This window comes from Cyclopterus lumpus, chromosome 3 (genome assembly GCF_009769545.1).
Source record: "Cyclopterus lumpus isolate fCycLum1 chromosome 3, fCycLum1.pri, whole genome shotgun sequence".
NCBI classification, from domain to species: domain Eukaryota; kingdom Metazoa; phylum Chordata; class Actinopteri; order Perciformes; family Cyclopteridae; genus Cyclopterus; species Cyclopterus lumpus.
Window position 1 is genome coordinate 2,237,775 of NC_046968.1, and position 22,207 is coordinate 2,259,981.

Genomic DNA, 22,207 nt, shown 5'->3' on the forward strand with positions numbered 1-22,207 from the left:
AGGAAACCATGACCAATGCATGTCACCGCGTGGAATTTCACAATGGAGATATAAAACATGGGAGATATCGCTTATACACATGCAAATAAAACCAGGTGAATGGCAGCAAACATACCGACACATACTCGTGCTTTATGTTTAAGATCTTCAACAGCAGTTAAAAATAAACCGTAACCATGAATAAGTAAGAAAATAAAAGTCACACACAATCTACTCAATATAGGATATTGCACTTAGAACACAGTATATACAAAAAACATTTTACAATGCAGCACATCGTTATGATAAAAAACGAAAATATAACGCCAATAGACAAACCAGCATCAGTCAAAACTACTGTTGTGAGTCTGTCCTTCACGTGTAATATCAAAATAATTTAACAACAGCTTCGGTATTGTCATGGGTCAGAAAAGAGTGGCGTTGATGAATATGTAAATAATCCTTTTCTTGTAAATGATCTTTTCTCACAAGTGACTTTTGATGACAACCCAGAGTCTCCACAGAAGTGAATGTTTTCATCTATGACCTGATATTGTACATGAAAGAAAAGACTCTCGCTGCTTGATTCTGTGTGTGCGTCAGGGTTTATGATCACACTGCAGGACATAATGTGTGCCAGAAGCATTCAGTCGTCATGTAATACGGGTGTGGAGCACATGTAACTTCACTGCAGGAGATGGAGGTGTGTGACCCTAACCTTACCGTCCTCGTCCCAATGGCTAACCCACCTTGGTGCACCTTTCCATCTCCTGACTATACCGGTTCATTCTAGTCTTGATCGGCCTTTTTGGATCTTGGACTCTCTCTCTGGTCCTGGCCTCGTCGATGGAGACTCTTTACCTGACGTAACCCTAAAGCTTTCCAAGAGTTGCCTATCCTTTAACCAAATGTCAGCCATTGCTTATTTTCCATAACCATCGTGTAATTGCAACGCAGAGTAGAAATAGATCCTTTCGAAAGCGCCGGCACAACGTAATGGAGGGTCTTTCTGAATCGTCCAGTTTAACATTCCATCTGGTGGTGAAGTTTCAGATGAAGACCAACAAACTCGCCTATGATGGTGAGGTTTTTTAGATCAATATCTTTAAATTGTAAAATGTTCATATAATAATTCAGTGTGTCTACCACACATTTAAACGTATCAGGATGGAAAAGCCTTTGAAATAGCATCACAAGTGTCTTGTGTTGATCATTTGTTTGATCCAGTTTCCCATATGTGTGTTTGTGTCAAACACACATATGGGAAACTGGAACAAACACACATATGATCCAGTTTCCCATATGTGTGTTTGTGTCAAACACACATATGGGAAACTGGAACAAACACACATATGATCCAGTTTCCCATATGTGTGTTTGTGTCAAACACACATATGGGAAACTGGAACAAACACACATATGATCCAGTTTCCCATATGTGTGCTCCATATGTGTGCACTTAAAAACAAGGTGGCATACTGTACCGCTTTAATGGAAAGTCAGGAATAGATTAAATGGTACTTTCAATTTGATACTATTTGGGTCTTTTTGTGCAGTTTTGGTCATTTATCATAATAACCAATATCTAATAACATTATTCCATCTTATGGGTGCAGTCATACCTCCAAACAGTACACCCTGTGTACAAGCTCTCTTACCGCTCAAGTAGCACTTTTACAAGATATCAGTAGAAAAGATGGTCAAAATTATGAGCTTTAATATTTTATATGACTAACTTTATAAAAACAAAAAACAAGCTTTTGACAAATAAATAAATACAATATACTGTATGTGTGTATGAACAATAATTCTAGGCTGTTTTCATAAAGATGCAGATTTGATGAACCCCAATTATATCAGCAGTGGATGACATGACTCATAACTAATAAAGGACAATACTGTCGAACCAATACCTCAGGGCTGTTTACAGGGTGGTACGTGTACAATACATTGGTCTGGGCCACCAAAAAATTATATAATCAATGAATATCACTGGAAATATCCATTTGATCCACATCAGGAACACTTATCCTCATACTTGGAGGTCGGGTCCAAATTCGGGAACATAAAGCTCCTGCAAGCTGTTCAGATTCCTTTGAAGAAATTAAAATAATGCACTGAATCTCGTCCAGTTTAAATATGTGCGGTTCTTTCATAGATTATGTGCATCCTTTCATCGACCATGTCCTCTCAGTATTTGCACATTCGTCTCATGTCGTCCATTAGTTTTACAAAATGCGGTGTGGTTATGGCTGCTCACTGCCACTAGGGGGAGTCCGGATCTTGTGAACAGGACCCACAGCATCTTTGTTTGTACATATCCAGGTAACACAGCTTCAGTCTCTTCACCACACTGCAGTACTGGGTGGTGTCTTTGCATTCACCTGCATGTGAACAAAACACTCGATATAATCACTAAAGAAAAATGATTTGCAATGTTATTTTACAGGTCCCATTATTCCCTTGAAAGACACTGATGGAACTGTATTTTCTTAGAAATGTCCCTGGAATGGACCACTGTGTCATTTGGTAATAATTAAATTATATTTATGTATTATACTGGAAATTGGAACATCATTTAATGTGTATTATATCTAAACTACTTGTCATTTCTATAGCTATTAGGGGCATCTTAAGCCTGATAATCCACCCTAATTATTTGGGAAAACAGACTAATTAATTGGAACACTTCCAATTAATAGATTGTAATGAAATGCAACTGTGACACAGATTTAGTATTTGTCACTGCACACCAGTGTAGTTGTAAACTACAATGAAGCATAATAACTTTATATTTACTTGGGATTAAATAGATTTCAGTCATTCATTCAAGGAAATAATATTGAACTGGTATATAATTCAAATAAAACAGTTTTTTGATTACAAAACGTAATTTACTTGTGGACGCACACTTACTCCCACAGCTGGGGCTGTTGCAGTGCTGCCAGGTGGGGGGCTGCTGGAGCCCGGCACAGTGCTGGTCCTCCAGAGTCCTGCCGCTCCTGCGGTACACACAGTCCACCCTGCGGGACTGAAAGCCACTCCCACAGACTACAGTGCATGGCCGCCACGCACGAGGACGCCACTGGACATCACACAGGTCAGAGGAACAGTTGCGTACCGACGCAGGCCTGAAAGACAGACGTTTAGGTTTGAGTCAGTTCCCCATACCATTCAGTCTTTATGCTAAGCTAGGATAACCACGTCCTGGATCCGGCGCCATACAACACACAGACAGGATGTTGATATCCATCTTCTCAACTCCCGCTTGAAAAGAAAAATATGTAGTCATTTGTAATCGTATTCCTTCCAATGGGCTTAAAAGAAATATAGTCATCAGGAATCCTGGCAGTAATTGAATTCTTTGTGTACACAAAATCTCACGCTAATCTTATTCAAATAATGCTGGCCACATCTAATGAAGTCCAAAAGCTCTGCCACATCTCTACAATGCTTTTAATCCCAAGTTTTGGTTACAACTTTGCAAGAGGTGTTCTATTTCTATTTTAGTTGTGTGAGAACACTGATCTGACAGTAATAGTAGTCATTAGTCTGATCTATTAATAAGAATCATCATTTTCCTTGTGTGAACATGTGTGTATACCTGTCTCTGAGATCACAGTCTGTGTACGAGGAGCCATTGGCATGATGGCAGAGGACAGATCTCTTCTGGACGGTGGCCGCGGGGCCCAGACACCTCCCTGAACACTGACATGGAGTAACATAGAATTGACACGTGAGGCTACATTTTCTACATTGTAAACACATCATTCTGAGTGCATACCTTTCCCCATGCGCTGGCTACCCAGGTTGGACAGTTATTGGCGGTGCACTGCTCGGAGTCTGAGGGCCGGCTGGTCCTCTCACAGGCAGCGGCTGTCAGAGTCCTCACAGCCCCTCTGGCCTCTGACTGCTGACAGGAGACCTGCCTCCTTCTCCAGCCACCGCCACATGAGGCGGAGCACTTGGACCACTCTGAGGCCGACCATCTGAAACACACAGAACAAGATGGGAGACATAGAACTATCTCAACACGATTCAATCAAATGTGATTTTATTAGCATTAAAGTCAAAAAAAGTCCCAATGAAAATGAAATGAAAAAAGTACACAATAATATCAATATGAACTTTAACATAATGCTAAGCTTCTATAATGATATATAGGTATTTGAATGAGTCAAAATCAGTGTTCCTTGTTTCAGTGTGCTCGCTTTTCTTTGAGCTGCCATGGTGTTTTGTGTACCTGTTTGGACCAGTTAGTGGTCCCAGTGCCTGGACTGGGTTAGGATCCGTCTCTGCTTTGTGTCTCTAATTCATCATCTCCTTTAAGTGCCAGATAGCATTCTAATCTTCTTTTGCTTTCTTCATTCCAATAATCTAAAGAGTTCTTAGTGATTGTCGTTTGGATAGCAGTGTTGTTGTGAGACTGGTCAGACTGGCTCAGCTCTCATGGCTTTGGAGTGGGATTTAAAATAAAGTTACAAAATGTAGTGCTCTCTGTCGAATGTCAACGTTCTGCCTAATTCTGCTCTAAAGGCATTTGTTGGTGTGTTTTTGTGTACGTGTTAATTGTATCTGCAGAATTCTGCATGTCACCTACTTCACTTTTCCTCAAAATAAGGAGAATCAACAGGAGGTACAGTATGTCAATAGGACAGACATATATATGTATTCATATCAGTTATGCCAAGGGTTTGATCTATCCTTCACCAAATGTGTCATTTCTACTGTTTTACTGGTGAGATCTGACGGCAGAGTGTTCCTTGAAACCACACCGAGACCCCCGATGCTGGGCCCTTCTCTTGGTTATCGAGGGTGACGAGTCAGCAGATCCTTATATATTACTACATATATTAATATTATTACATCAACATCTTTGATCAATTCTGTGAATTCAGGGTTTCTCCTCTTCAGCTTAAATGTTGATATGAAATGAACGCACATAAAAACCCACAAACAATCAAAATGAACCTGTATAATGAGACATAAAAAGACCTACAACTATCTCTCCATTTACAATACTAAATAATTATTTGGATTTCATGGAGGCATGTACTATTTCCCTAATATTACCCAAGTACTAACTACTATTCTAAAAATATATGTCCATGTTCTGTTACGTAATATAATTTATATAAATGATCTCTTTTGCACTATTGTCCTTTTTGCTTACATTTGCAATGAATTTACCTCTAATAAAAGCCTGAGATATATCCCATAAAGTGCTGATTTGCAGAAGAATTTGAAGAACTTTATGTTATTATCTAACATTTCTTCATAAAGAGGTAATACATCTCCATCTGCTACTCTTTACAAATCAATAAAGTATCACTGCTGCATGCTCAGTAAGTACAATAACACAAGTTACAGAAGACCAGGACTGTGTACTGAGTTAATTATTAATTGTTTTTGGATGTTTTATCACGCTGTCTTTCTGTTTTTTTGGGGATGAATCACACCTGCCACCACAAAGCTAGTTGGCTTATTGCTGTGCATACATATACATATATGTGGTTTCCACTTTTCAAACATTCTCACCTGAAGAAGATCCAAGTAGGACCCAAATGACATCATTAATCAAAAATAGTGGCATGGAATAGTGTGCAGGTGTTTCCCATAAAGACAGTATCTCAAAAAGCTCAGTGACTGATTCTCCATCTGAAGAAGAAATGCATCGGTTTGCTATGAAAGCAATTCTCATTTAGTAAGATAAGTGGAAGAAAAGCTGCCATATCTGGAGGACCAGCGCTGTCCTTAAAGGTTACCTTTGAATGACAACATTGTCTTTTTTACCAGTGCAAGAATCCAATTGAGAAGGAGAGTAAAAATATCTTTAAAAATCATAGAAACATGTCAGATTCAGGACATTTACACCTTATGATCCTCCTGTGATCCAATCTGTCCCCAGAGACACACACATGACAAAGTCCTCAGCTTCTGTGGTAGTCCTACAGCAGGTGTCTCCAGGATGAGACTCAGGGAGGACGACATGCACACAGGCTCACAACGGGAATAACACACCTTGGCTTTTTCATGATAAGAAGCATATAATATTGTACTTTTTTGGTGACTTTATACCTGAATTAACTGAATTTAAAGCTGCTTGGCAATTCAGTTACATATTTTTTTCTATAATGTACTTTAAGTACTTTATTTCAAGATAATCAATTTTCAAAAACTTTCTGTTACGTATTTGTAATTTTTAATCCAGTCCTTGTTTTTCATGAAATGAGAGAAGAACATTTATAATAATATATCCTTTATTGATCCCCGTGGGTAAGTTCTTCTCATGACCCATCCGTAGTTATTAAGGAGCAGTGGGCTGCAGTGAAGCAACTGGGGGTTCAGTGTCTTGCTCAAGGACACTTCAACTATGAGGAGAGCGGGGATGGAACCGGGGACCTTGTGGTTACGGGACGACCACTCATCCCATGAACTATAGCTGACCATTTATATATCATTAGAGTATATTTTATTTATAATGCATCCAGTTCAATTTGAAAACTGACAATAAATATTGTTGAGATATAATTCAATTCAACTTTCTATATTTGACTCGACAGTCAGTTGTTGACTACATACACAGGTTGAACTGCCAGGCTACATCACTATACATGGCACTATATCACAGCGCTAGTTACACATTGTTGTGTTGACCTTTGACCGAGGACATCCCCTCTAACTGTACCTCGCTGAACCCGGCCACACTTTGTGACATCACCATGTCTCTATGTACGTGTACCTGGGAGGGCAGTTCTGTCTGTTGCAGGTGACTGGGGAAGTGATTGGTTTTGGTATGTGCTGACACATGGTGGACTGAACAGCCTTTCCATCCAGGTTGACACAGTGAATCCTCCGCAGCCAAGTTCCTCTATTCCCACAAGAAGCACTGCATGTGGTCCATTCTCCAAAACGCCACTTTAACTCTGTGGACCCAAATGTACAACATAATCCATAAAGGAAATGATACTGGAAAGATTGGTGAACACCATAGGAGGCAAACAGCTTGAACCACCATCCAACTGCTTGAGGCAAAGTCCATATATATATATATATATAATGCTCACCTTCAATTTGAACGTACATCCAGGCAGACAGTATTTGTCTGGTACTGTTGATAAGGGTCCGGCATCGGTACCGGCCTGAGAACTTAACCTGGAGTGTATTGACCTCAATGACACGACCTCCCACTAGCATCCTGTACTGCAGACCTTGTCCCGGACCAGATCCCTCGGTCCGTTCTGGACTTGAAACCTCCTTCAGGGTCAGGTTGTTGTAATCCCACAGCACTGGCAGTTGATGGTCAGCGAGGACTGGACACCCTTTTGAAAGACCAAAGCAGACTGAATGTAAATATTTGTATTTACTACTGTATTTCAAGAGGAATTCTGTTTATAGGAAAATAACTAACACAAGTTGACATTATTTAAGTAATGACATAACTTTACAGCTTCATGGAAATAAAATGGAGGTGAACGTGTGGAGTTTGTCTGCTATAGTTTGACCATAAGGATGTGCGGGGTGTGTTCCTATGTGTGCTTATTGGAGTACCTATACGTAGAATGTCTCCAGGCTTGATAAAGACACTGGTTCCCCGCTGGGACGCCATGAGGACCCTTCTTCTGTTCAGCCCTTGTGAGACTGGAGCTACCCTGCTTCCCCCAGCAGGGTATTGACCTGAATACACACAACACACACACATTCACATAAATAAGTGTTATTCCAGATAAAGACTACGATCAAAATAAACAGCTTTTTTATTATCTGAGTATGTGTGCTGATATTTTCAGCATTTGATGAAAAGGTTTGTTATCGTGTGTGAACCCACCATAGACCTGCAGAACAGTAGAAGCAGTGGACTTTCCGATGGCGTTAGTGGCGGTACATGAGTAGATGCCCTGGTTGTGCAGAGAGACATTTCGTATCCACAGTGAGCCAGAGGGCAGTGGAACAGCAATGGCACCAAGTAGTCCATTCTTTTTGTTCCACGTCACTGTGGGCGGAGGAACGCCTGACAGACAGAATACAAAGTGCAGTATGTACACGATTTCTACTAATACGCCCTCTGCAGATGAAAATGGTAAATGGACTGTACTTGTAGATCTCTTCTTCTCTCGTCTTCCGACCACTCAAAGCTCTTTAACACTACATGACATCATTCACCCATTCACTCACTGATGGGAGGAGCTACCATGCAAGGTACCACCTGTCCATCAGGACTAAGTAACATTCACACACTGATGGGAGGAGCTACCATGTAAGGTACCACCTGTCCATCAGGACTAACTAACATTCACACACTGATGGGAGGAGCTACCATGTAAAGGTGCCACCTGTCCATCAGGACTAACTAACATTCACACACTGATGGGAGGAGCTACCATGCAAGGTACCACCTGTCCATCAGGACTAACTAACATTCACACACTGATGGGAGGAGCTACCATGCAAGGTGCCACCTGTCCATCAGGACTAACTAACATTCACACACTGATGGGAGGAGCTACCATGCAAGGTACCACCTGTCCATCAGGACTAACTAACATTCACACACTGATGGGAGGAGCTACCATGCAAGGTATCACCTGTCCATCAGGACTAACTAAAATTCACACACTGATGGGAGGAGCTACCATGCAAGGTGCCACCTGTCCATCAGGACTATCTGACCATTCACACTCATTGCAGGAGCAGGAACAAGGATGAACCGCCAATCCTTTGATTGAAGGATGACTCTGCTCCACCACTGAGCCACAGCCACAAAAAATGTTTTTTATTCACCTCCATTTACCAAATAAAGATGTTGTTTAGCAGTTTAATCCCTGGCTCATCCTGTTCAAACTCAAGACTCAACTCCACAGCACCGTGAGTACGTCAATGAGAGGCATGTTTAAAGTACTTTGAAAAAAAAGCTAAATAAATGCAGTCCATTCAAGTCCATCAAGTGAGAAAATATACTTGTTCCTCATTTGGGTGAACTGGCCCTTTAAAATAAACATGATTTATGGAATAGATTATTGTGACCTACCAGTAACGGGGCAGTCCAGCGTGAGGTTGGTGCCAGGGCGTACACTGACTCGCCCCCCAACCGTGGACCTGAAGCCGTGGCCCAACAGCACCCCATGGTCTGAAACATTTCTCCATGACACTGCGATGCCTGGTGGCTCTGAAGTTTCACACACAGCGAAGGAGCGTCAGTCACCAATCTCTTTTCTGCTTTCGTCATTTGTGTGTTATCTTGGTTGTGTTATGTGTGTTTTTACTTTTCAAGTTACTGATGCTAATCCTGGTTTAATACCTTCAAAACTAGACTGGACAAAAACAGTTTTTAGTGTGATGTATAAGAAATATACCGAATGAGAAGAACGTTTTTATTTATTGATTAATTATTTTATCCCCCCCCCTACACTCAATACACTTATAATCAAGGTGGACGGCTTACCGTGAAAGTAGGGGCTGTATGTGTTATTCTCTGTATGAAATTATGCTCTACAAATAAACTTAATAGGTGTCATTTATTTTAGGCTGACAGAAATATTAAATCATAATTAGAGATTTGCAAAATAATGACACTTAGGATATATACCTGCCACCAGTAGCTGAGATGTCTCTGAGTCTGAGCCATGTGTGTTGGTAGCTATGCACTTGTACCGGCCTCTGTCAGACAGTCTGGGCTGAAGGATGTGGAGTCCTTCGGCGGTATCCCAGAATACCCTGCAGACCGACGGGGGAACAGCTTGTTTGGACCAAAAAAGTAGCCTGCAATACTTTCTGAGAACAACAACTTACACAGAAGGAGTGGCTACATTAAGGGACTTGCTCACAGTAAGAACACACACACACACACACACACACACACACACACCCCCACACACACACACACACACACACACACACACACACAACCTCTGCCATGTAGTCTTCTCAGCTTGCAGCTGTCCGTCATTGTGCAATGTTGTATTTGAAGCAGTCTCTTGCATGTAACGTCAACAATAATCTGCCATATGTATGTGCTCAACTGCCAGCAGCTTGTCCACCATACTGCAGATTGTGTGCAAAGAGCTGGGGTTGGAATTGGCAGCCCTGCTCATAAACATTTCAGATGCTGGTTTGTACTGTAATAGTGGGATCACTATTCGGGGCTCGTGATCTGTCTCCACTGTGATATTTTACTCATACCTCTATTGCAATATTATGGAAAAATTCAACTTATCAAGCTTTTAAGTTTTTTTCATTATGACCAATGTTTGATTATTTTATAAGCTATACGCTCCCCACTCCTTTAGACATCAACGAGGGGAGACTGTAAATATAAAACATCGCTCAACAAGTTGCTCAAATGACTTGGTCAATGACAGCAACAACAAGGCCGGTTTAGATTTGCCATCGATTTTCATAAAACTGCCAATATTTGAAATCTGTTTTTTGGCCACTGTTTATGACGATAATTATGAAACTCTTTTTTTTTTTTTTTTTGACTGTTTCTATGACACAGAGCTCACTGAAAGTATCTACACTGTCCAGGGTTGTATTATTTGGCATATATGATATCCTGATCCAAATACATCAAAGTTTGAAGGACTACCTGTCAGTGTGCCGCAGCAGAGCTCCATCTTTGGTCCAGCTGATTTTGGGAGGAGGGAAGCCCTCTGCAGGACAGCCTATGGTCAGTGATCGGGTAGCATTGGTCAGGTGGGTGCTGTGTCCAATGCTGATGTTGATGTTCTTCTGGAAAGCCACTGGTTGAGTCTGCTGCTGTCTGGTAATTACTGGTCTACTCGCATATGTTTCCAATGTCGAGCGTTCTGACCAGTTGGGCATTTTGTCTGTGAGACAAATCAGACACAAACACAACATGAAGCTTATTCCCGAGACTTGAGACCAAGATAGAAGTGCTGGTTTGCAACTAACATAAACAGATATTGTATTTCCATTAAAAGTTATCCTATTTAATATATCATATTTTTATCTTATTCTTTATTAACCAAGATGACAGTGGGTGTAATGTGAACAAAAGATAATGGCCTGTATTTTTTCTTATATGATGGAAATTAGAAATATAAAGTTATGTGCATATATGTTGTACAACTAATTAGTAAGTCCCTAGTATTTTCAACAATTTCCACATCACAGTTTAAAGCTGCCATTCAAAAAGAGGTGAACATGCCAAGTAACCAATGTGTCAACAGCGCCTCGTGAGAATGGGAAGGAAAATGGGAAGGTATGAAATATTCCACACATCACATATTCCTGCAGACGACACCTGTAGAGGAGTGGCTGTCCACAAGCTTCTAAACAACAGGAAGGAACAAGTCTGCAGGACGAAGACCGTCCAGCAGAGAAGTCCACACACACACTGGCTTTGGGCTCGGTTCTATACTCGAGTACAAACCCACATGTACAGACAGTGAGTATGAAAGGTGCAGCAGAGGTTTTATGGTTTGCTTCACTGTCTTATCACAAGTGTGGAGAGAATGCTGCCTTATGAATAAGGAGGCTACAACGTTCTGGGTCCCAGCGGCAGATTCACAAGCCGAAGGCCACAGGAGGCCGATAAGAGAGCGGGCCTGATAGGAGTAACACAAGGAATGTGTTCTTCCAGTTAGAAGAGAGCCCATCATGCGATTTCTTGAAAAGTCTCACGATAATGAGTATAACGAGATGGAGAACAGGGGCCATAAAAAGTTAATTGCCAGCATAAGCACAATATAATATGATATGATAACAATTATAACGTGCAGTATTTCTCCATTACAGAGCAAACATCCAATCATCCTCTCAAAGGATAAGCACATTTCCATGTTAATACTCAAGGAGAAATGTCCTCCCCTCCAGGTTGAGAGAGAGATATTGGATCAGTCACACCAATGCAGCCTCAAAATGAGTCTTTAATGTCCTGGTGCTTGATGTGGCTGACTGGCTCAAAAAAAGACTTGCCTACATTCAATATATATATATATATATATGCCATCAGTTACATCAATTTATTAAGCTTGTTTGTAAGTGACTCACAATAATAACAACTTATATTTAGTGTGTGTGTGTGTGTGTGTGTGTGTGTATATATACAGGTTCTCTCTCTCTCTCTCTCTCTCTCTCTCTCATATCGAGAGATATCCTACTAAATACAAGTTGTTGTTGTTGTTGTCACACTTACAAACAAGCTTAATAAATTGATGTAACTGTTGACATAAACACACACATTGAAAGGAGAATAAGAAGAGCACCCCGAGGTATTTAACAAGCTTCAAAGTGAAACACACCCCATAGCGGCAGCTGGCGTTATAATTACCTTTAGCTTGTCCTCCACCTCCTGGAGTTAGGGTCCAGAGCTGGGAGGCAGGCATGTGGGTCAGCAGTGAGGAGATGAGCTGTGAGGCCTGCTCCTGTTGGATCTCTCCTCTATCAGCTTTCAGGGTGATATTAATCAGTCTCTCCTTCACCTGTGGCTGCAGTAAGGCCTCCTGGATACCAGGGGGCAGCAAAGTCACACTAACGCCAGGCCAAATCAGCTCCATGCCTGAGTGATGCCAATGGCAACTCGGCAGCATGTCCTCCCGCCTGGGAGGACTGGCAGTAGACAGTCGGCCAGTTAATTTGCTGTCAGTACCTATAAGCTGGAGGGTGAAGATATCTGAGGTGGGTCCAGCAACACACTTGTACACTCCAATGTCCTCTGCAGACAAAAATTGGATCTTCAGAGAGCCGAATTTGGTGACGCCCAGGTGTTTGGAGCTGGGGAGGGGGCGTCCGTCTTTCAGCCAGCGGATGTAGGCTTTGGGGAACCTTCTGACGGGGCATTTGATGACTAGGGTGGTGTTGGGTAGGAGGTAAGCGTGGCCACCAACAGTCAGGTGGAGGCGCTTCTCCTTGCGAGTTTGGATGTAGATTTTGTGCATACCCATGAACAGTGGACACTGTTTAACCCCCTCCTCATAGCCTCTGGTCTTTGGTGGACGTCTCACTGTCTGCCTAACGTGGTTCTTCACCAGAACCTTCTGGCTTTCTTTGGGTCTCATCTCTTTCTCTGTGGTCGGGAATAGAAGAGTGAGAGGTACATTTATCTTTTATGCAGACGACAATTTTACTCTCCAGTTCTGATATATAGAACTAATACCATTGAAACATTTACGCTAACTTCTTCTGGAACAGGGAAATACAGACATAATGTCAACAATAAATAACAAAACAAGACCGGTTGATAATATCTGAACTGGGCTGTAGCGTATGCTTATTGTAGTGGGGCTCAAGCACTTCAACCATATGCTTTAAATCTGTTTCGTCGAGTATACGATCGGGTGTGGTCACATGTCCTCTCTGGCTGCCTGAACGCTGGGAAGAGAAGGACTGTCTTATGTTCCGCTCATAGACCAATGCTGCCATAAATTAAATGTTTGTATTCACAGATATACTCACTGACAGCATACAGGTTGACACAAATCGTGGGTAGTGGTGGCAGAACCAAAATCATGTGAATATTAACTGCTTTTTGGGTTGAAGAAGACTCTTTCTGAGCACAGCTACCTGTTACACCCTAGAGACCGACCTCTGGTGGTGCGTGACTGTATCCAAAAAGAAATGCCTTTGAGCATACACCCTCCTTCTGCTGATGCATTCATGTTTAAAATGATAAACAAAACATGTTAATTTGTGAAGGTTATATTGCTGAACAAAACATGTAGGTATCATAAACTGCTCTAACAATAAGTAAAAACATTGATTGAGGTAACTGACAGCATGCCGTTTCAGGATAACTGCACAGTCAGCAGGAATGATACTAGCAAAAATAGCGGTAAAGTCATTTTGTGTTTATTAAGGATAACGAATCGAGACCTGAGGGAACAGGAAGTCAGTGGTAAAGTAATAAAGCCAGCCTCTTGCTGGATTTGATTGGCTGCCTGGATTAAGGGTGACTTTGACCCAGAATTGTTTTCCTGGCTGCGCTCAGAGGAAAACAATTGGTTTTGTAAGCTACGCCAAAGGCGTGTGTTCGGCCCTGAAGCTTCTTTTGGGAAGAAAAACAGATGTGCACATTGGAGGACATGCTACTTGATTATGGGGTCAGATCATTCTCAATATGAATGCATACAAAATGATTCACAGATGCATTTTGTTTACGTATAAATTACTCCACAAAAAACGAAAAAACAAATTAATGAATATTTCTGCGTGCATTCATTCATATTTAGACTAATCCAACCATCAAAGTTGAATGTCATGTGAACATATAATACCAAATGTGTATATGTGTGTGTGTTCTTACTGGGACAAGCCATCATGCGGCAGGTTTGTACGAGTGGTGGGGAGGGCAACCCTGAGCACAGTTCCCTGGCCAGCGTCACCTGGTCGCCCACGGCTGTCCACTGGCGACACAGTGGCACCCGACGCTGGATCCCCAAACCACAGGACACCGAACACTACACATGGAAATACAACACTTTGAATAGTACAGGAATGTTTGGGTTGTTTTTTCATTGACAAACACAATTCTAAGGGTTTGACTCGTTCTATAGGTCTCTATAGGTAACAGTGTATTCCAGAGATGTATTTGGAGCAGTATGCACTCATATGGGAATATGAGCTGAGCAGGACGCTATAAACGTGGATGGTTCTCTGGCTCTTCTTTCCCTCTGATGTCAGCATTGTCGAGGCATTCTGCTCTTGGTTAATGTCACCAATGTGCCTGCCTAAGTTTGTTAGTCACACAAAACTTTGGCTGTGATTCCATTGAATTGATTTTAAAAGGGTGCTTTTATAAATGAAGAATTTCTTGGGCCTTTGTTCAAAGTGGATCTGTTTCTCTGGAAATATTTCAATATTTAAAACCGCAACTTTTATTTGAGCTTGCAGCCTCCAGCTCTCCATTTATTTCCACTTGCTCACCTTTTCCCATTCTCCTCCTGACAAATAGGGCAGACAGTCAATGTTGCAGCAGTCCCTGTTAGTGGCAGGTTTGGCCCCCCAGCAAGGCCCGTCTCCAAGCCTTCTCTGGGCCCCTGTGGACAGGAGCTGCTTACAGTAGACCTTCCGCACTTGGACACCCCCACCACAGGACTGGGAGCACTGGACAAAAGAAGCAGAGGAAGAAGATAGAGGTATGAATGGAGGAGCCTGTTGTATCAGATTGCCTGTTACACACAAAATAACATGCGTAAGCACATACACACAAACAAAGTCCACACCTGTTGCCATAGCTCTGTCTCCCAGGCTGGAGGACAGTCCACCTGGTTGCAGGGTTGCAGGATGGCAGGTTTGTATTCCCTGCACTCGTCCTCTGACACAGTCAGAATATCCTGCTGGTCAACGGACAACAGGCGCATGCAAAACACACTCCTGGTTTGTATGCCAACACCACAGGACGCAGAGCAGCTGGTCCATGAGGTCGCCTCCCATCTGCAAGAGGTATTGGAAGGACAGACAGTCATTATCACTGGTGCACTATCACATAATGACATGGAAATAGGATTTATTGAATTCTGGGCACACAGTTGACACAGAGTAGTAGAAGTAGATGAGAACATGACTTGATTCATTACCTCAGCACATATAGTAAACATGAGTTTATGATCTTAATCACTATTTTTGAGTCTCCTTTAATACTGTATGATGACATTTAGTAAAGTATGGTCCCATGCAGCATGCAAAATACTCATGGCACTCATGGATGCAAGCCAAGGCACCTACGCTGTACACACTTTACACACACATCACAAACAAAACGCAACAACTAACTACACCTCTCTCACACATGACACACAAAGACAATTGAAAGTGCCAAATAATTGTCTTGTAATTTTAGAGACCCCCTGACATTTTACTACTAAGGCTTTCAGGGGTCTAAAGTGTCAATGAAATGTCAGCAGGGTACCTTGTGATTGACAAGTCACTACCACAAAGACCCGTCAATCAGGAAAGAGGTGTAGCAATGTGTATCCATGACTGTAGGTAAGATTCATCTAGTCGTGAACTTGTTATTGGGTGTTTACAACTTATAACTGGGACCCTTTCCCACTCAAAGTGAAAGTGCACGGGAATGTTAGGAACCACAGTGGTAAGTGCTAATTTGCGGCTAACCAAAATAAGCATCCCAAATAATATCTCAGTATTTGTGAATGAATGATTTACCTTGCCAACTAAGTCAGCTATATAAGTTACATGTTAACATGTAACTTAACTACCTGGACACTTTTGGTTTTCCAAAGAAACGTGATGTCGTCACGATGGCGGTGTCCATTTCTTTTACACAGTGTTCGTGTTACACACACACACAGGTAATTGGCTCAGTAAATCTAAATATTACATTTTAGGCCAGAGAGAACTGATCACAAATTCACATTTACTTTTTCATGACGTTTTGCTCAATAACTTAAATGCACTCATGGCTGGACTGAGGTAGCAGAGGCGGGTCATGATAGCAGCTCAGTCTGACATACGTCTACAGAAATGCCAATCAAACAGAGAGTGGACTTTGTATTTAGTAAATGGTCTTGTATTGCGTCTTTCTTTCTTGTCATTCACACTCACTCATACATTCATGGCACAGCCTTCGGGAGCAATTTGGGGTTCAGTGTTTTGCCCAAGGACACGTCGTCATGGTCTGGCAGAGCTGGGAATCGAACCGCCGAACTTCTGATTCCTCAAACAACACATCATAATTTCACATGTAGTCTCAGTTTCATAACATTCATCCATAAAGTCAGACAAAATACAAGAGCTGATTCTCCACAGAGAGGAAAGATGTGAGCGAGAAAGAGAGAGAGAGACATGGCTCAGCTAGTCCATGCTGTGCCATTGGTTTGTAATGGGTTTGAATGGATAGTGGCACCTTGCATGGCCGCCTGCCATCAGTGGACTAATGGGTGTGAATGGGTGAATGATGACACAGCATGAGTGGGCAGAAGACTAGAGAGGGCTAAACACATGAGAATGTGTGTGTGTGTGTGTGAGCCTGCCTGGAAAAGTAAGGTGTCATGCATGTGTGTGTAAGGCCCTTAAATCTGCAGCTTCCTGTAAATGCATGCACACACACTGATGGTTAAGTACATCATTATTTGTGACTGTCTTGGGATTAATGAGTAACATGTAACGTTGAAATCACAAATGACAGATTCTCCTCAGAGGGCTTTACAATCTGAACACATACGACATCCTCTGTCCCGGGACCTCACATCGGATCAGGAACAACTCCAACAGAGGTCTCCAACAGTCATCCCTATTGCCACACTCCTAGCAAACTGAAGTAGTATCAAAGTAAGAAAATGACTGCGGTTATACTTTCTGCCAAAGTCATACTAATAAGCCTTACATCAAAGTCATACCATTGTTTGTGCTGCTGAATGTAGGAGCTGTGTATTATAAACTGCATGGTCTACATTACTGTCAAAGGGCTAGCTGCTACTGATCTGTGTCTGAGCCTTGTCCTCTCAGTACTGGGGTCCCTCAGGGCTCAGTCCTTGGTCCTCTTCTCTTCTCTCTGTACACTAACTCTCTCGGCTCTCTCATTCGCTCGCATGGCTTCACCTACCACAGCTACGCTGATGACACCCAACTGATCCTCTCGTTTCCCCAATCTGAAACACAGGTAGCAGCGCGAATCTCTGCCTGTCTGACTGACATCTCTCAGTGGATGTCTGACTGACATCTCTCAGTGGATGTCCGCACACCACCTGAAAATTAACCCGGACAAGACTGAACTTCTCTTCCTTCCAGGAAAAGGCTCTCCCACCCACGACCTGACTATTACCTTCAACAACTCAGTGTTGGCCCCGACTCCGACTGCCAGGAACCTCGGTGTGACACGTGACAGTCAACTCTCCCTGACTGTTAACATCACCGCAACAACACGCTCCTGTAGGTACATGCTGTACAACATCAGGAGAATACGACCTCTTTTCACTCAGAAGGCGGCACAGGTTCTGGTCCAGGCTCTGATCATCTCACGTCTAGACTACTGTAACTCCCTCCTGGCAGGTCTACCTGCTAATGCCATTCGACCGCTACAGCTCATCCAGAATGCAGCTGCTTGACTGGTCTTCAACCTCCCGAAATGTACCCACACTACTCACTACCTTCACTGGTTACCGGTGGCCGCAGCATCCGCTTCAAAACATTGGTACTTGCGTACCGTGCTGCGAACAGATCGGGTCCGGTCTACATCCAGGACATGGTCAAACCGTACACCCCACCACGCCTCTGCCAATCGGCTTGTAGCTCCTTCACTTCGAGCTAAACACTCAACAAAGTCACAACTGTTTGCTGTGCTGGCTCCTCATTGGTGGAACGAGCTCCCCATTGACATCAGGACAGCAGAAAGTCTCTACACCTCCGTAAACTAAAAACACATTTTTTTCGACTATACCTTGAATAGGGAAGGTAGCGCCGTAGTAGCACTTTAGTAGCACTTAAATGTCTCTTACTGATAGCACTTTGTAGTTTAACACTTTAGTAGCACTTAAATGGCTCTTACTGATAGCACTTTGTAGTTTAACTTTCTTGAAGAAATTGTACTTTCTTGATTCTTGTTGTTCTGAGTTTGGACTCTTGGTTTAATGCACTTATTGTAAGTCGCTTTGGATAAAAGCGTCAGCTAAATGACATGTAATGTAATGTACTGACCTGCATGCTGGCCTTAAATGGTAAATGATGACTGAACTTGTATTTGTGTAGCACCTTTCAAGTCTTCCATCCCCTCAAAGTGCTTTTCCACTACATGTCATTTATCCATTCACACCCTGATGACAGGGCACAGCCCTTGGGAGACATTTGTCGTTAAGGAAATGGACAGGGATCAAACTGCCGATGTTCTAATTGAAAGACGACCCACTCTTTCTCTGAGTCACAGCCGCCCAATTGTCTCACCAGGTTGGTTTCATTAATGGGACGGCAGCGGGTAATCCACCTGAACTCAAAGTCTGGAATCCAGAGCAGGAAAGTATTAAAAGTCAGGCATCTGGCCAAATAGTTCTGGAATTACCGGTATCGTTCAGCAACCACATTAGATGAACACAACTTACGTAACCCATATTTCTCTTGGTGAAACAAAGTCAGCATTGGGTAATTTGAATGATCTAGCTCAGGGGTCGGCAACCAATAGCCAAATTATATATACAAAAACTACAGTTTGTTGTATTTATGAAATTATAGACCCAGAATAAAGACAATTCTTGACATTGGATTGCTATTTTACCTGTTATAACAATATCAAACTCGTATGAAGAGAAGGACAAAAATACACTGACATGTGTATGCCTACATTGACGTCAATTAAAGACACAACTATGCAGGACTTGACCCCTTCCCGTATTGGTGGCTCATGGTTATCCTGAAATCACAAGGTTGCAGGTCTGATACCTGTTCTTCACACAGTTCGCTTGTCAGAGTGTTCTTTAGCAAAACACTGAACTGGTTTAAATGCAATAACTTATTATTTAAATTAAATAACTCTGCGTCACTACTACGTTTACGATTCAAAACGTTTGAGTTTGGAGACTTCCTGAAAGTAGATTTACTTTGATCTGTTTGCTGCAGCAGGAGAGAAGTCTTCTTGGCTCGTCTGCAGCTTGATACTTTTACTGATGCTCTGTGCTTGTTCTGGAAGAGTCTTTCAACATTAAAATGTTTGTTGTTTGCTAATTTCTCGCCACATATCAAGCATACAGGTCAGCCAGCATTGTTGGCAGTGAAATCAAATGAATAGGTCTTTATTAAACTCTTTATTCTTCTCCGTGACTTTTCTTTTTATTTATTTATCCATTGACAGTTTACCGAGGGCGGGGCTATGCTTGACAGCGACGTAATAGGATGTGACATTTTTTTATTTTCAGTAACACAGTAGCACCTCAAACACCAAGATATAAGAGGTGTTCCTTTTGAAAGATTGTCCACCGCGCAAAAAAAATAAAGTTGTCAAAGCCTCAGGGGGGCCTGATCTAGAGCATCATAGTTTAATGTGTAGGGCCACACACACTTCCTGTGAATACAGAAATATATTTTGAAAAGACATAATACACGTAATAAGCAGAAACCAGCTGCCCAGATGAGTCCAAAACTGACACTCCAGAGGGACCAGAGCATCATAGTTTGAAGAACAGATGACTGACCAAGCAGCAGTTTATATTTGACACTTGGGACAAAGTCCTCTTCAGGCCGAGGTGTCACCTGTGCAGGTGTATCATTTATATATTACAGCTCTCCTCAGGACTGTGTGTGCAGACTGTGCTTGATTGACATCTTTGTCACTCTCTGTTCATTGTGTTGCACCTGACAATGTACACCTTAATCCTTCTGATTGGAACATGGTGTTTTTAGACCTTGCATGAGTCACAGCCTAACTTGTGTTTAGCACAGATGTGCAGGTGCAGAGGGCGTCCAGAAACTATCCATAAGTTCTGATCATCTCCAGAAATGAGCAGTGTCATAGTCACATGTTTTGATGAGCCACCAATCTTTTCTGGTTATAAGAAGTCACATTACTTTACAAGTCACACTGCGAGAAGCAGTCGGTCTGTTAAATTATATTGACATTGATGATATTAATATCAACAATTTAATTTTCATACTTATATGCACATGCACAGTACCAGTCAAACAAGGTGAGCACTGTAGCCCATATTTAAAGAATACCGTTGGTGAGCAAGCAGGTGAAAACTTCTTTTGAGCGAGCAGGTTTAAGTCAAAGTAATATAATAAAGTAGACCAACTGTTTGACTGCACATGCGGGGAATCTCAATTGTACTCACAGATTTTTGACATTGAATCTCTTTGACATTTTGACATTGACGTTGATATAGCATAATGGTGCTATATCAACATAATCAATTTATATGGCCATTTGTCAGTGGTAATTATCCTGGCCCACGTTTTATGTGGCTTGTAACCTTGTGGTTTCTTACCTTGGGGGGCATGGCTCGGGGTAACAGATGCGGATCATTACTGGGGGCTTGCTGGATGAATCACACAGAGAGTCTTCCACTTCCTCACTCTGCTTCCTGTTAACACACCTCACAACTGCTGTCTGCTTCCCTATGCAGAGAACACAGACAAGAATCAGATGGACATGAAAGCACACTAGAATGCACTTAAGTCCAGAGAATTCAACTGCCAACATCATTTCAGAAACCTCACCAGCAGCACATGTGGCTGAGCAAGCAGTGAAGCTCCTGTAGTCCCAGCTGTACTGTATGTTAAGGGCTGCGTGCTCCTGGAGGCCTGCAGATGTGCATGGAACTTTGGTACATGTCCCATGGTTGCAAGACCTCTCCAGCTGTGGCCTGTCCTCACCACACTCCTCCTCTGGAAGGTCCACCTCCGTCTTGGTGAACGACAGTAGCACCTGGCACTTCACCTCCCGATTCTGCCTGCCAGGCCCACAGGTGGTGCTGCAGGCTGACCAGGGCCCGGGTACAAATCTAAACACAGGGGTATGGAACATTCTGTATACAGAAAGAGCCATAGTATTTAAAGTAAACAATTATTTGTTGATATTTTTCTGACTTTTTGAGGTACATTATATACCTCCATCATATTGTTCTGAGCACTTTACTGTTTAGTGAACTCTTTATTCACTCTAAACTTTCAAAGTTTTAAATGGGCCCACAAAAAACTACTTTTGGTACACATTTAAGACTAAAACTTGACTGCATCTCAAATTACTCTTCAGGTTCCTAGCTTTCAGATGATGCACTTCTATTTGTAGTTTTTATGTGGCTTAAATTAAGCAGCATGCTTCAAGCTTTTTAGAGTAACCCGTCAAATGTTCAGGGGGTTAGGGTTAGAGTGTGTTTGATATACACTTTGATACCTATACTTCTTTTTGCTGGACTATCTCTTTAATACATCCAAGTTATTTAAATACCCTGGGTTGGTGGCATTGGGAACTGAGCTTTACAAGCTCATCAAATGAATGTGGCTTACATACGATTTGCTATGTAAGCATTTTTTATGCATGGGCTAAAAAATGTGCCGGGGCCTGCCGAAGGTGTTTGAGGTGTGTGTGAGCTATGAGAGCGGATGGATTCCAGGGAGGCTGTCAGAGCGGACCAGGCCCAGAGCACCAGTCAATAATCACATGCTTATCATCAGCAGTGAAAAGAGAGGAAACGGAGCTGGACAGACTCACACAGCTGTGGATAAGCTGTGTGTTTGTGTGTAAATATGTATGAGGTGTGGAAGGATTCAGCACATTAACGCACAGCACCTTCGACGGATACCTGCGTAGGCAAGCTGTAGC

General features: G+C 42.3%; 1 protein-coding gene across 1 annotated transcript in view; it reads right to left on the bottom strand.

Moving 5' to 3' along the window:
• Positions 1-2,244: 2,244 nt before the first annotated feature.
• adamtsl3 (ADAMTS-like 3) overlaps positions 2,245-22,207 on the bottom strand; it is a 157,725-nt gene continuing 137,762 nt past the window's right edge. Inside the window, exons 15-32 of the mRNA XM_034562715.1 lie at positions 21,103-21,386; positions 20,871-21,000; positions 15,162-15,372; positions 14,863-15,042; positions 14,243-14,396; positions 12,272-12,919; positions 10,565-10,805; positions 9,566-9,693; positions 9,008-9,145; positions 7,808-7,990; positions 7,531-7,656; positions 7,227-7,301; positions 7,047-7,190; positions 6,722-6,905; positions 3,764-3,968; positions 3,584-3,687; positions 2,896-3,110; positions 2,245-2,363 (exon numbers count right to left, since the gene is read on the bottom strand). Coding sequence (XP_034418606.1) covers positions 2,245-2,363; positions 2,896-3,110; positions 3,584-3,687; positions 3,764-3,968; positions 6,722-6,905; positions 7,047-7,190; positions 7,227-7,301; positions 7,531-7,656; positions 7,808-7,990; positions 9,008-9,145; positions 9,566-9,693; positions 10,565-10,805; positions 12,272-12,919; positions 14,243-14,396; positions 14,863-15,042; positions 15,162-15,372; positions 20,871-21,000; positions 21,103-21,386 — 3,469 coding nt within the window. The remainder of the gene's footprint in view (positions 2,364-2,895; positions 3,111-3,583; positions 3,688-3,763; positions 3,969-6,721; positions 6,906-7,046; positions 7,191-7,226; positions 7,302-7,530; positions 7,657-7,807; positions 7,991-9,007; positions 9,146-9,565; positions 9,694-10,564; positions 10,806-12,271; positions 12,920-14,242; positions 14,397-14,862; positions 15,043-15,161; positions 15,373-20,870; positions 21,001-21,102; positions 21,387-22,207) is intronic.